Raw genomic sequence first — 13,583 nt, 5'->3', positions numbered from 1 at the left:
GCGTCATTCGATGAGAGATCTTTTCTCGCTTGATTGAGGATTGCCTACGTCCGTTTTAAAGGAATGATCGTGATTTGTTTTTAATTCGAAATGGATTCTACAAGGATGCGTGTTTTTAGAGGACGATGGGGCACGCTGTTTGTCCTTCTTTGTCTGTGCGAGCTGCGCTCGGCCATCGGACAGGCTCGCTATTCCGTACCGGAGGAGCAGGCGGAGGGCTCCTTTGTTGGAAATCTCGCCAAGGATTTAGGCCTGGATGTGGCCAGACTCGTGGCAGGTAAAGCTCGTATCATTGCCAAAGGAGGACGACAGTATGTTGATTTAAAGCGAGACAAAGGCACGCTGGTGATTAAGGAGCGCATCGACCGAGAGGAGCTCTGTGGGAAGACGACGCCCTGCAGCTTCAATTTTGACATTATTTTAGAAAATCCAATCCAAATTCACCACGTAAGCGTGGAGGTCGTGGACATCAATGACAATAGTCCATCCTTCCCTCAGAATGAAATTATAATGAAAATTGCTGAAAATTCTGCAGTGGGAACCCGTTTCTCTCTTGCCAATGCAGCAGACGATGATGTAGAGATGAATGATATTGCAAAATATGCACTCAAACCGTCGGATCATTTTAAATTGGAAATACAAAACCAACCCGACGGTGAGCGTTTGCTTGAAATGGTTTTACAAAAACCTTTAGACAGAGAGGAAGAAGATGCTCATACATTCCTGTTAATTGCTTCGGATGGCGGCGAGCCACGGAGATCCGGGACGGTGAGAATTCAAGTCAACGTGCTGGATGCAAACGATAACGCCCCGGTGTGCACTCAACCTGTTTATAAGGTTGATGTGCCAGAAAATTCTCCTACAGGAACGTTAATCACAACTGTTCGTGCAACAGATGCTGATGCAGGTCTCTATGGTGACGTGACATATTCCACTCCTCAAATAACCAAAGAGGAAAAGCAGCTTTTTGGTATAGATCTTAAAACGGGAGAGATTACACTAACAGGTGTATTGGATTTTGAAAAAATGAAGAACTTTCAATTCAAGGTCCAATCTAGTGACCACGGAGGTTTCATCGATACATGTAAAGTTATTGTCAACGTAATTGATGTAAATGACAATATACCGTCAATGGAAATGATGTCATTATCTCATACCATTGCTGAGGATTCTCCCCCAGGTACAACTGTAGCAGTTTTTAACGTGAATGATGAGGACTCTGAGAGCAACGGCATTGTCAAATGTTCCATTAGCCCTGAAGAAGTCCCTTTTAAAATTGAGTCTTCACTGAGTGGTTACTACACCATGGTCACTGAAAACTTCTTAGACAGAGAAAGTGTCCCTGAATACAATGTAACCATAACCGTCCAAGACCAAGGCTCTCCGCCTTTATCGAGCAATCAAATGATCAAGGTGAAAATAGCTGATGTGAATGACAACCCCCCCAAATTTCATGTGTCAGAATACAGTAAAACTCTCCCCGAGAACAACTCTCCTGGTTTTTCCATTTTCACAGTCAGCGCGAGTGATGCAGACTGGGGTCAGAACGCTCGAGTGGCTTACTTCCTGGAGGAGAAAGAAATTAACGGCGTCCCCGTGTTCTCATTTGTATCGGTCAATTCCGAAAGCGGTGTCATCCACGCAGTCAGATCCTTTGATTATGAGCAAATCAAGTCCTTTCACTTCAATGTCACGGCCCGTGACTCCGGATCCCCTCCACTGACTTCCGTGGCCACTGTCACCGTCCACATCCGGGACACCAACGACAACGGGCCTCAGGTGCTCTACCCGGTCCAGACAGGCGGCTCGGTGCTGGCCGAAATGGTCCCCCGATCAGCGGACGCGGGCTACCTGGTGACCAAAGTGGTGGCCGTGGACGTGGACTCTGGCCAAAATGCCTGGCTCTCTTACAAAGTGCACAGAGCCTCGGACAGGGCGCTCTTCGAGGTGGGCCTCCACAACGGAGAAATCCGAACCGTTCGCCAAGTGACGGACAAGGACACTGTCAAGCAGAGACTGACGGTCGTAGTGGAGGACAACGGGCAGCCATCCCGTTCCACCACTGTCGTCGTCAACGTGGCGGTGGCCGACAGCTTCCCCGAGGTGCTTTCTGAGTTCACCGAATTTAGCTTAAACGACAAGGAGTACAACGACAAGCTCACATTCTACTTGGTCTTGGCTTTGGCCGTGGTCTCCTTCCTCTTCATCGTCTGCTTGATCCTCATCATCTCCGTCAAAGTGTACCGTTGGAGGCAGTCTCGCATTCTGTACCACTCCAACCTGCCCGTCATCCCGTATTACCCCCCAAGGTACTCGGATACTCTGGGAACGGGGACGTTGCCGCACGTGTACAATTACGAGGTGTGCAGGACTATGGACTCCAGGAAAAGTGATGTGAACAATATGAGTCCAAGTCTAGTGAGTGTGGATGGAGCTGATGCTGAAACAGCCCACGAGAACAAACATCTTGCTGGATATATTTCCCAGATGTCAACTTTGGTGAGTGAATAATATTCCACCTTAATCTCTTTTGTTATTTTAATGTTAGTGATAAGACACCTCGAGGTGTAGAGGTTCACTCGCCTGACTTTGGAGCGGGCAGGTGGGGGGTAAATTCCAGCTGGTGGCGATGTGATTGGGAGTACGGACAGTCGTTTGTCTCTGTGTGCCCTACGGCTCACTGGCGACCAGTCTAGGCTGTCCTCTGCCTTTCACCCGAAGACAGCTGGATTAGAATCTAGCAACCCCTTTCGAGGATGTGCTGTATGGAAGATGAATGAATGTTTGTGATTTTTTTTAGTCAGTGAAAGTGTGCAAGAATGCATATGTTAACTATATGTAAGTGTGTTTATGAATCATTTACTGCCAATTAGTGATCAGTTAAGATGAGAAAAAACCAACTTAATGATGAATTTTGCAAAGGTTTTCAATAGGTTGTTGATTGTCGTTGTCCATGGTGCTGGAAAGGCTGACGTGGAAATCATTGAGCACACCATATAGTTTTTCTCAATTAAATCTGTTTTGGTTGTTGAATTTTGTCAAGACTTGTTGTTTTGTCCAACCCCATGAAAAGTATTGCACTCATTTCTGTAGCATTATGGAACGTGTTTTGGGATCCTTTTTTTACATTATTTTGTCATTTGAACATAGATCCCATGCTTCAAAATAACATTTAATACATTACTGTTGCTCTCCAGATAGTGGATGGACGTTGACAATATCGTGCACTACTGTGAAAATGCTCTGAGGGACGCTATTGTAGCGTCATAGAATCGAAATGAAAATTGTGCGTGCAGCAAACCTCCCCTCGGACTCATTTTAAAGCTTTGCGAACAAGAAAGAAGGCTTCATTCGAGGAGAGATCTTTTCTCTTGTATTCTTTCGCTTGCTTGAGGATCGCCTGCGCCTGTTTTAAGGGAATGATTGCAATTTGTTTTTAATTCACGATGGATTCGAGGAGGATGCGTGTTTTTAGAGGACGATGGGGCACGCTGTTTGTCATTCTTTGTCTGTGCGAGCTGCGCTCGGCCATCGGACAGGCTCGCTATTCCGTACCGGAGGAGCAGGCGGAGGGCTCCTTTGTTGGAAATATTGCCAAGGATTTGGGCTTGGATGTGGCCAGACTCGTGGCAGGTAAAGCTCGTATTATTGCCAAAGAAGATCGACAGTATGTTGATTTAAAGCGAGACAGAGGCACGCTGGTGATTAAGGAGCGCATCGACCGAGAGGAGCTCTGTGGAAAGACGACGCCCTGCAGCTTCTCTTTTGACATAATTTTAGAAAACCCAATTCATATTTTCGATGTAACCGTGGAGGTCGTGGACATAAATGATAATAGTCCATCCTTCCCAGAGCCTGAAATCAGTGTGAAAATAATTGAAAATGCTGCAATGGGAACTCGATTCTCACTGGCAAATGCAGCCGACCCTGATGTTGCTATAAATGACATCCAAAAATATGCTCTAAAACCATCAGATCATTTTCAATTGGAAATACAAAATCAACCAGATGGAGCAAAATTCATCCAAATGGTTTTGCAGAAGCCTTTAGACCGAGAAAAAGAGGATGCTCACACCCTCATGTTGGTTGCTTCAGATGGCGGTGAGCCACGGAGATCAGGGACAGCGAGAATTCAAATCACTGTGCTGGATGCAAACGATAATGCTCCGGTGTGCACTCAACCCATTCATAAGATAGATGTGCCAGAAAATTCTCCTGCAGGAACGTTAATCACAACCGTTACAGCACACGATGCCGATGCTGGACTCTATGGTGACGTCACCTATTCCACTCCTCACATTACCAAAGAGGAAAAGCAGCTTTTTGAGATAAATGTTAAAACGGGAGAAATTAAACTGACTGGTGTATTAGATTTTGAAAAATCGAAAAACTTTCTATTGAAAGTTGAAGCAAGTGACCATGGGGGTTATACAGATACTTGTAAAGTTATTGTCAACGTAATTGACGAAAACGACAATGTCCCCACAATTAAGTTCATGTCATTTTCTCAAACCCTTCCCGAGGATTCACCTCCAGGTACAACAGTTGCAGTTTTTAACGTGAATGATGAAGACTCTGAGAGCAACGGTGTCATAAAATGTTCCATTAGCCCTGAAGATGTCCCTTTTAAAATTGACTCTTCACTAAGCAGTTACTACAGCATTGTCACTGAAAACTTTTTAGACAGAGAAAGTGTCCCTGAATACAATGTTACCATAACCGCTCAAGACCAAGGCTCCCCACCCTTATCTAGTAAGCAAATGATTAATGTGAAAATAGCCGATGTGAATGACAACCACCCCAAATTTCATGCGTCAGAATACAGTAAAACTGTCCCAGAGAACAACTCTCCTGGTTTTTCCGTCTTCACGGTCAGCGCGAGGGATGCGGACTGGGGTCAGAACGCTAGAGTGGCTTACTTCCTGGAGGAGAAAGAAATTAACGGGGTCCCCGTGTCCTCTTTTGTATCGGTAAATTCCGAAAGCGGGGTTATCGACGCGGTCAAATCCTTTGATTATGAGCAAATCAAGTCTTTTGACTTCAACGTCACGGCCCGTGACTCCGGGTCCCCTCCACTGACTTCCATGGCCACTGTCACCATCCACATCCAAGATACCAACGACAACGGGCCTCAGGTCCTCTACCCGGTCCAGACGGGCGGCTCGGTGCTGGCCGAGATGGTGCCCCGTTCGGCAGACGCGGGCTACCTGGTGACCAAAGTGGTGGCCGTGGACGTGGACTCTGGCCAGAACGCCTGGCTCTCCTACAAAGTGCACAGAGCCTCAGACAGGGCGCTCTTTGAGGTCGGCCTCCACAACGGAGAAATCCGAACCGTTCGCCAAGTGACGGACAAGGACACTGTCAAGCAGAGACTAACAGTTGTAGTGGAGGACAACGGGCAGCCCTCCCGCTCCGCCACAGTTGTCATCAACGTGGCGGTGGCCGACAGCTTCCCCGAAGTTCTCTCCGAATTTACAGACTTTAATACGCATGACAAGGAGTACAACGACAAGCTGACTTTCTACTTGGTCTTAGCTTTGGCCGTGGTCTCCTTCCTCTTCATCACCTGCTTGATACTCATCATCTCCGTCAAAGTGTACCGCTGGAGGCAGTCTCGCATCTTGTACCACTCCAACCTGCCCGTCATTCCGTATTACCCGCCGAGGTACTCGGATACTTTGGGGACGGGGACTCTCCCGCATGTCTATAATTACGAGGTGTGCAGGACCATGGACTCCAGGAAAAGTGACGTGAAGAATATAAGTCCTAGTCTAGTGAGTGTGGATGGAGCTGATGCTGAAACAGCCCACGAGAACAAACATCTTGCTGGATATATTTCCCAGATGTCAACTTTGGTGAGTGAATAATATTACACAATCAATTTTGTTGTTTTAATGTTGATTAGTTTACATTGTTGACATTGGTCTGCCTTGACTGAAAGTGCACAAGTATGCACGCATTGACTGTGTGTGAATCCTTGTTTGTCTCTTGATGTCCCAGACGATTTTATCCTGATAAGTTTAGTTCTTGTTGCCTGCAAGCATATATGCTCCAACACCTTGACAAAGATAAGCAGTGTTGAAAATATTTTCTTTTTATTTGGTTCCATGGATTTGGATTGGGAACCTTTGCAACATTTTTCTTGCTGCCAAATTTTTCCTATCTCTTAAAATATTTTACTGGGCTTGTTGTTGTTGTTGTTTTAGACACTGATCAATTAAGATGAGAAAATTCATTTTAATGATGACTTTTGAAAAGGTTTTCAAAGGATTTCTATTGTCGTTGTCCATGGTGCTAGAAATGCTTGCATGGAAATCATTCAGCATTCTAATGTTTTTTTCTTAGTTAAATATTTCTTTTTGTTGAATTTGATCAATACTTGTTGTTTGGTCTAACCGCATCAAACGTTATGGACATCTTTATATAGGATAATACAACATTTTCACGGCATCCTTGTTTGAACTATTTTCTCTTTTGAAAAAGATGAAATGCTTCACAATAACATAAATACATTACTGTGGCTGTCCAGAAAGTGGATGGACGTTGGCAATAACGTGCAGTACTGTGCAAATGCTCTGAGGGACGCTATTGTAGCGTCATAGAATCGAAATGAATCTAGTGCGTACAGCAAACCTCCCCTCGGACTCATTTTAAAGCTTAGCTACCAAGAAAGAAGTCGTCATTCGATGAGAGATATTTTCACTTGTATTCATTCACTTGATTGAGGATTGCATGCGTATGTTTTAAAGGAATGGTCGCCATTTGTTTTTAATTCAAGATGGATTCGACGAGGATGCGTGTTTTTAGAGGACGATGGGGCACGCTGTTTGTCATTCTTTGTCTGTGCGAGCTGCGCTCGGCCATCGGACAGGCTCGCTATTCCGTACCGGAGGAGCAAGCGGAGGGTTCCTTTGTTGGAAATATTGCCAAGGATTTGGGCTTGGATGTGGCCAGACTTGTGGCAGGTAAAGCTCGTATTATTGCCAAAGAAGATCGACAGTATGTTGATTTAAAGCGAGACAAAGGCACGCTGGTGATTAAGGAGCGCATCGACCGAGAGGAGCTCTGTGGAAAGACGACGCCCTGCAGCTTTTCTTTTGACATCATTTTAGAAAACCCAATTCATATTTACCATGTAACCGTGGAGGTCGTGGACATTAATGACAATAGTCCATCCTTCCCAGAGACTGAACTTAATATGAAGATTGTTGAAAATGCTGCCGTGGGAACCCGTTTTTCTCTTGCCAATGCAGTGGACGATGATGTGGAGATGAATGATATTGAGAAATATACTCTCAAACCTTCTGATCATTTTAGACTAGAAATACAAAGTAATCCAAATGGAAGAAATGTTATAGAAATGGTTTTGCGGGAGCCTTTAGATCGAGAAAAAGAGGAGGCTCACACACTCCTTTTGATTGCTTCGGATGGCGGAGAGCCACGTCAGTCCGGGACGGTAAGAATTCAAGTCATGGTGCTCGATGCAAACGATAACGCGCCAGTGTGCACTCAACCTGTTCATAAGGTAGATGTGCCAGAAAATTCTCCCGTCGGAATGATGATCTCGACTGTTAGTGCAACAGATGCTGATTCAGGTCTCTATGGGGACGTCACTTACTCCATTCCTCACATTACAAAAAAAGAAAAGCAACTTTTTAATATTGATGCTCAAACTGGTGAAATAATGATTGGTGGTAAATTGGATTTTGAGAAAATCAAAACTTATGAATTAAGTGTCCTGGCCCGTGATCATGGAGGATATACAGATACTTGTAAAGTTATTGTCAAGGTCATTGACGAAAATGACAATGTCCCTACAATTAAGTTCATGTCATTTTCTCAAACTATCCCTGAGGAAGCTCCTCCAGGTACAACAGTTGCGGTTTTTAACGTAAATGATGAGGACTCTGAGGGCAACGGCGTTGTCAGATGTTCCATTAGCCCTGACGACGTCCCTTTTAAAATTGAGTCTTCACTGAGCGGCTACTACACCATGGTCACTGAAAACTTTTTAGACAGAGAAAGTGTCCCTGAATACAATGTAACCATAACCGTCCAAGACCAAGGCTCTCCGCCTTTATCGAGCAATCAAATCATCAACGTCAAAATAGCTGATGTGAATGACAACCACCCCAAATTTCAGGCGTCAGAATACAGTAAGACTGTCCCTGAGAACAACTCTCCTGGTTTTTCCGTCTTCACGGTCAGCGCAAGTGATGCAGACTGGGGTCAAAACGCTCGAGTGGCTTACTTCCTGGAGGACAAAGAAATTAACGGGGTCCCCGTGTCCTCTTTTGTATCGGTCAATTCCGAAAGCGGTGTAATCCACGCAGTCAAATCCTTTGATTACGAGCAAATCAAGTCCTTTGACTTCAACGTGACGGCCCGTGACTCCGGGTCCCCTCCACTGACTTCCGTGGCCACCGTCACCGTCCACATCCGGGACGCCAACGACAACGGGCCTCAGGTGCTTTACCCAGTCCAGACGGGCGGCTCGGTGCTGGCCGAAATGGTCCCCCGTTCGGCAGACGCGGGTTACCTGGTGACCAAAGTGGTGGCCGTGGACGTGGACTCTGGCCAGAACGCCTGGCTCTCCTACAAAGTGCACAGAGCCTCAGATAGGGCACTCTTCGAGGTGGGCCTCCACAACGGAGAAATCCGAACCGTCCGCCAAGTGACCGATAAAGATGCGTTCAAGCAGAGACTGACGGTCGTGGTAGAGGACAATGGGCAGCCCTCCCGTTCCGCCACGGTCGTCGTCAATGTGGTGGTGGCCGACAGCTTCCCCGAAGTGCTCTCAGAGTTTACAGACTTTAGCTTAAATGATAAGGATTACAACGACAAGCTGACTTTTTACTTGGTCTTAGCGTTGGCGGTGGTCTCCTTCCTCTTCATCACCTGCTTGATCCTCATCATCTCTGTCAAAGTGTACCGCTGGAGACAGTCTCGCATCCTGTACCACTCCAATCTGCCGGTCATCCCATACTACCCGCCGAGGTACTCAGATACTTTGGGCACGGGGACTCTCCCGCACGTGTACAATTACGAGGTGTGCAGAACAATGGACTCCAGGAAAAGTGACATGAAGAATGTGTGTCCAAGTTTAGTGAGTGTGGATGGATCTGATGCTGAAACAGCACACGGGGCCCAACAGTTGACAGGAAACTGTTCACAATTTTCAACCTTGGTGAGTGCAATTTTTCATATGTCTATTTTTTGCAGGGCTTGGGTGGGAATAGTAGGATCTTATGTTTTTGAAATTTTGTCAGTGTATGACATACAAGGCAGTAATTTTTGTCTTCCGGACAACTATGTTCATAAATGTTCAATATACAAGAACATTGGTTGATTTGAGGCTTTAATGGCTACTTAATTATCAACAATGCATATCCTATATTAGATAAGAAGTAGCCAAGTGCTGACAATTAAAGTTTTTAAGTGACTTATTAGAATTTTTATTTGAAAGATATAACCTGCGCCGCTGGATGGTGTGGTGCTCACTCTCCTGTCTTGGGTGCGGGCCGGCGCGGGCTCGATTCCTGCTAGTGCTGGTATGATTGTGTATCAGAGGTCGTCTGTCTCTCTTTGTGCCCTACGACTGACGGGCGACCAGTCTAGGGTATATTCTATCTTTCACCCAAAGTCAACCGCGATAGGCTCTGCCACTTCCCACAACCCTTTCAAGGATGCGCGTTACGGAAGATGAATGAATGAATGACATATATCCTGGTCACAATTTATTTCTTTTATCTAACTTGCAGTGTGTCATATATAAAAACTATAAACATGACTATTTGCTGACCTTGGTGCTGAAATACTACTGGTGAAAGTGCAAGTCCTTTAATGAAATATATTATACTGTTTCTTTAATATACTAATTTTACATGCTCTTTTCAAATTCATGACGTCCTCTTATTAGATACATTTGAATGAATTAATGACATTCTCAATGGTTGACAAACAAATGGGGAGGGGGGGTATTATTATACTTTTTCTTTTATTGCATTTGAAATGGAAAGATATGGATGCAAAATACATGAATGGCAATCCACGTTAAAACATACTTCCTTACAGAAACACAATCCATTTTATCGTAGCTTTTGTTAAAAATTGCACTTATTTTAAATTGTAAGAGAAGTATTTACATTTACTTGTGTGTGATATTGAAAGTTAACATTTAAATTCGTCATTATAATGTCATTTTTGTCACATCACCATCTCAAACAGTCCATGGCAGTTTAGTAGAATAATGGTTGGGAGGCATTGATCCATTGTTAATAGAAGAGTGAAATATGAAATGTTTTGCAACAACAGTGTCTTGTGGCCAAATCATCAGGCAGTGCACTTCAGTGAAAATACTCTGGGCGCCGCTCGTGATACATCATTGAATTTGAGGGAGAGCGTACAGGCAGGCAGAGCATTAGTCCTCCTCCTCTTGGACTCATTGAAGCGCTTCCCGGCTGCTAAATAACAACGCTCTGCTCGCCATTTCAGCGAACAATCCAGGCGGATTCTAATCTTCAATTTGCCTTTTCGGATATACACTCGTTTTAAAGGAGAGCTCTTGCCACTTAACACATCCGTGATGGATTTCCAGAGGATGCGTGATTTAAGAGGCCGATGGCGGACGCTGTTTGTCATTCTTTGTCTGTGCGAGCTGCGCTGCGCGAGCGGACAAGCTCGCTATTCCGTACCAGAGGAGCAGGCGGAGGGCTCCTTTGTTGGAAATATTGCCAAGGATTTGGGCTTGGATGTGGCCAGACTCGTGGCAGGTAAAGCTCGCATTATTGCCAAAGGAGGACGACAGTATGTTGATTTAAAGCGAGACAAAGGCACGCTGGTGATTAAGGAGCGCATCGACCGAGAGGAGCTCTGTGGAAAGACGACGCCCTGCAGCTTCTCTTTTGACATCATTTTAGAAAACCCAATTCATATTTACCACGTAACCGTGGAGGTCATGGACATAAATGACAATAGTCCGTCCTTCCCACAGGCTGAAATCAGTGTGAAAATAATTGAAAATGCCGTAATGGGAACTCGATTCTCACTAGCAAATGCAGCCGACCCTGATGTTACTATAAATGACATCCAGAAATATGCTCTAAAACCATCAGATCATTTTCAATTGGAAATACAAAATCAACCAGATGGAACAAAATTCATCCAAATGGTTTTGCAGAAGCCTTTAGACCGAGAAAAAGAGGAGGCTCACACCCTCATGTTGGTTGCTTCAGATGGCGGCGAGCCACGGAGATCCGGGACGGTGAGAATTCAAATCACTGTGCTTGATGCAAACGATAACGCGCCTGTGTGCACTCAACCTGTTTATAAGATAGATGTGCCAGAAAATTCTCCTGCGGGAACGGTAATCACCACCGTCACTGCACATGATGCTGATGCGGGACTCAATGGTGATGTGACATATTCCACTCCTCACATTACCAAAGAGGAAATGCAGCTTTTTGAGATAAATTTGAAAACAGGAGAAATTAAACTGACTGGTGTATTAGATTTTGAAAAATCAAAAAACTTTCAATTGAAGGTCGAAGCAAGTGACCATGGGGGTTATACAGATACTTGTAAAGTTATTGTCAACGTAATTGATGAAAATGACAGTGTACCTTCAATGGAAATGATGTCATTATCTAATTCCATCCCTGAGGATTCTCCTCCAGGTACAACAGTTGCAGTTTTTAACGTGAATGATGAGGACTCTGAAGGCAATGGTGTCGTCAAATGTTCCATTAGCCCTGACGACGTCCCTTTTAAAATTGAGTCTTCAATAAGCGGCTACTACACCATGGTCACTGAAAACTTTTTAGACAGAGAAAGTGTCCCTGAATTCAATGTTACCATAACCGTCCAAGACCAAGGCTCTCCGCCTTTATCCAGTAATCAAATGATCAACGTAAAAATAGCTGATGTGAATGACAACCCCCCCAAATTTCAGGCGTCAGAATACAGTAAAACTGTCCCCGAGAACAACTCTCCTGGTTTTTCCGTCTTCACGGTCAGCGCAAGTGATGCAGACTCGGGTCAAAATGCTCGAGTGGCTTACTTCCTGGAGGACAAAGAAATTAACGGGGTCCCCGTGTCCTCCTTTGTATCGGTCAATTCCGAAAGTGGCGTCATCCACGCGGTCAAATCCTTTGATTACGAGCAAATCAAGTCCTTTGACTTCAACATCACGGCCCGTGACTCCGGGTCCCCTCCACTGACTTCCGTGACCACCGTCATCGTCCACATCCAAGACGTCAACGACAACGGGCCTCAAGTGCTCTACCCAGTCCAGACGGGCGGCTTGGTGCTGGCCGAAATGGTGCCGCGTTCGGCGGACGCGGGCTACCTGGTGACCAAAGTGGTGGCGGTGGACGTGGACTCTGGCCAGAACGCCTGGCTCTCCTACAAAGTGCACAGGGCCTCGGACAGGGCGCTCTTTGAGGTGGGCCTCCACAACGGAGAAATTAGAACTGTTCGCCAAGTGACCGATAAAGATGCGATCAAGCAGAGACTGACGGTGGTGGTGGAGGACAATGGCCAGCCCTCCCGCTCCGCCACAGTCGTCGTGAACGTGGCGGTGGCCGACAGCTTCCCCGAAGTGCTTTCAGAGTTCACAGACTTTAATGGGCATGACAAGGAGTACAACGACAAGCTGACTTTCTACTTGGTTTTGGCTTTGGCCGTGGTCTCCTTCCTCTTCATCACCTGCTTGATCCTTATCATCTCCGTCAAAGTGTACCGTTGGAGGCAGTCTCGCATCCTGTACCACTCCAACCTGCCCGTCATCCCGTATTACCCGCCACGCTACTCGGATACTTTGGGGACAGGGACTCTCCCGCATGTCTACAATTACGAGGTGTGCAGGACCATGGACTCCAGGAAAAGTGATGTGAAGAATATGAGTCCAAGTCTAGTGAGTGTGGACGGAGCTGAGGCTGAAACAGCCCATGAGAACAATCATCTTGCTGGATATATTTCCCAAATGTCAACTTTGGTGAGTGAATAATATTACACAATCTATTTAGTTGTTTTAATGTTGATTAGTTTACATTGTTGCGTGCAAGTATGCACACATTACTATATGTGAATGTGTGTGTGAATCCTTGTTTGCCTCTTGATGTCCCCGATGATTTTATACTGATAAGTTTAGTTCTTGTTGCCTGCAAGCATATATGCTCCAGCACCTTGACAAAGATAACCAGTGTTGAAAATATTTTCTTTTTTTTGTTCCACGGATTTGAATCGGAAATCTTTGCAACATTCTTCTTGCTGCCGAATTTTTCCTATCTATTGATGTATTTTTACTGGTCTTGTTGTGCTGTTTTAGACATTGTGATCAGTTAAGATAAGAAATTTCAACTTGAGGATGAATTTTGAAAAGGTTTTCAAAGGATTTCTATTGTCGTTGTCCATGGTGCTAGAAAGGCTTGAATGGAAATCATTCAGTATTCTAATATTTTTTCTTAGTTACATTTTTTATTTTTGTTGAATTTTATCAAGACTTGTTGTTTGGTCCAACCTCATCATAAGTATTGGACACATTTCTATAGAATAATACAACATTTTCACGGCACCATTGTTTG

General features: G+C 45.1%; 2 protein-coding genes across 22 annotated transcripts in view; both read left to right on the top strand.

The window, feature by feature from the left end:
• Nucleotides 1–13,583, top strand: part of LOC144082735 (protocadherin gamma-A11-like) — a 146,049-nt gene that overhangs the window by 49,857 nt on the left and 82,609 nt on the right. The window contains exon 1 of one of the 21 annotated variants that reach the window (XM_077610082.1): nucleotides 3,426–5,855. The exons of 17 other annotated variants lie outside the window; for them this stretch is intronic. In XM_077610082.1, coding sequence (XP_077466208.1) covers nucleotides 3,447–5,855 — 2,409 coding nt within the window. In that variant the 5' untranslated portion in view covers nucleotides 3,426–3,446. Of the gene's footprint in view, nucleotides 1–3,425; nucleotides 5,856–10,302; nucleotides 12,995–13,583 lie in introns of those variants that run through there. 3 more of the 21 variants (XM_077610105.1, XM_077610083.1, XM_077610106.1) reach the window with 3 other exon arrangements.
• LOC144082484 (protocadherin gamma-A2-like) lies at nucleotides 32–2,732 on the top strand. The gene has a single exon (XM_077609692.1). It carries the CDS (start codon nucleotides 91–93, stop codon nucleotides 2,509–2,511), a length of 2,421 nt encoding a protein of 806 aa, XP_077465818.1. The 5' UTR covers nucleotides 32–90; the 3' UTR covers nucleotides 2,512–2,732.

This window comes from Stigmatopora argus, chromosome 9 (genome assembly GCF_051989625.1).
Source record: "Stigmatopora argus isolate UIUO_Sarg chromosome 9, RoL_Sarg_1.0, whole genome shotgun sequence".
Taxonomy (NCBI): Eukaryota; Metazoa; Chordata; class Actinopteri; order Syngnathiformes; family Syngnathidae; genus Stigmatopora; species Stigmatopora argus.
Note: the sequence above shows the minus strand (reverse complement) of the source record. Positions and strands in the feature narration are given on the sequence as shown.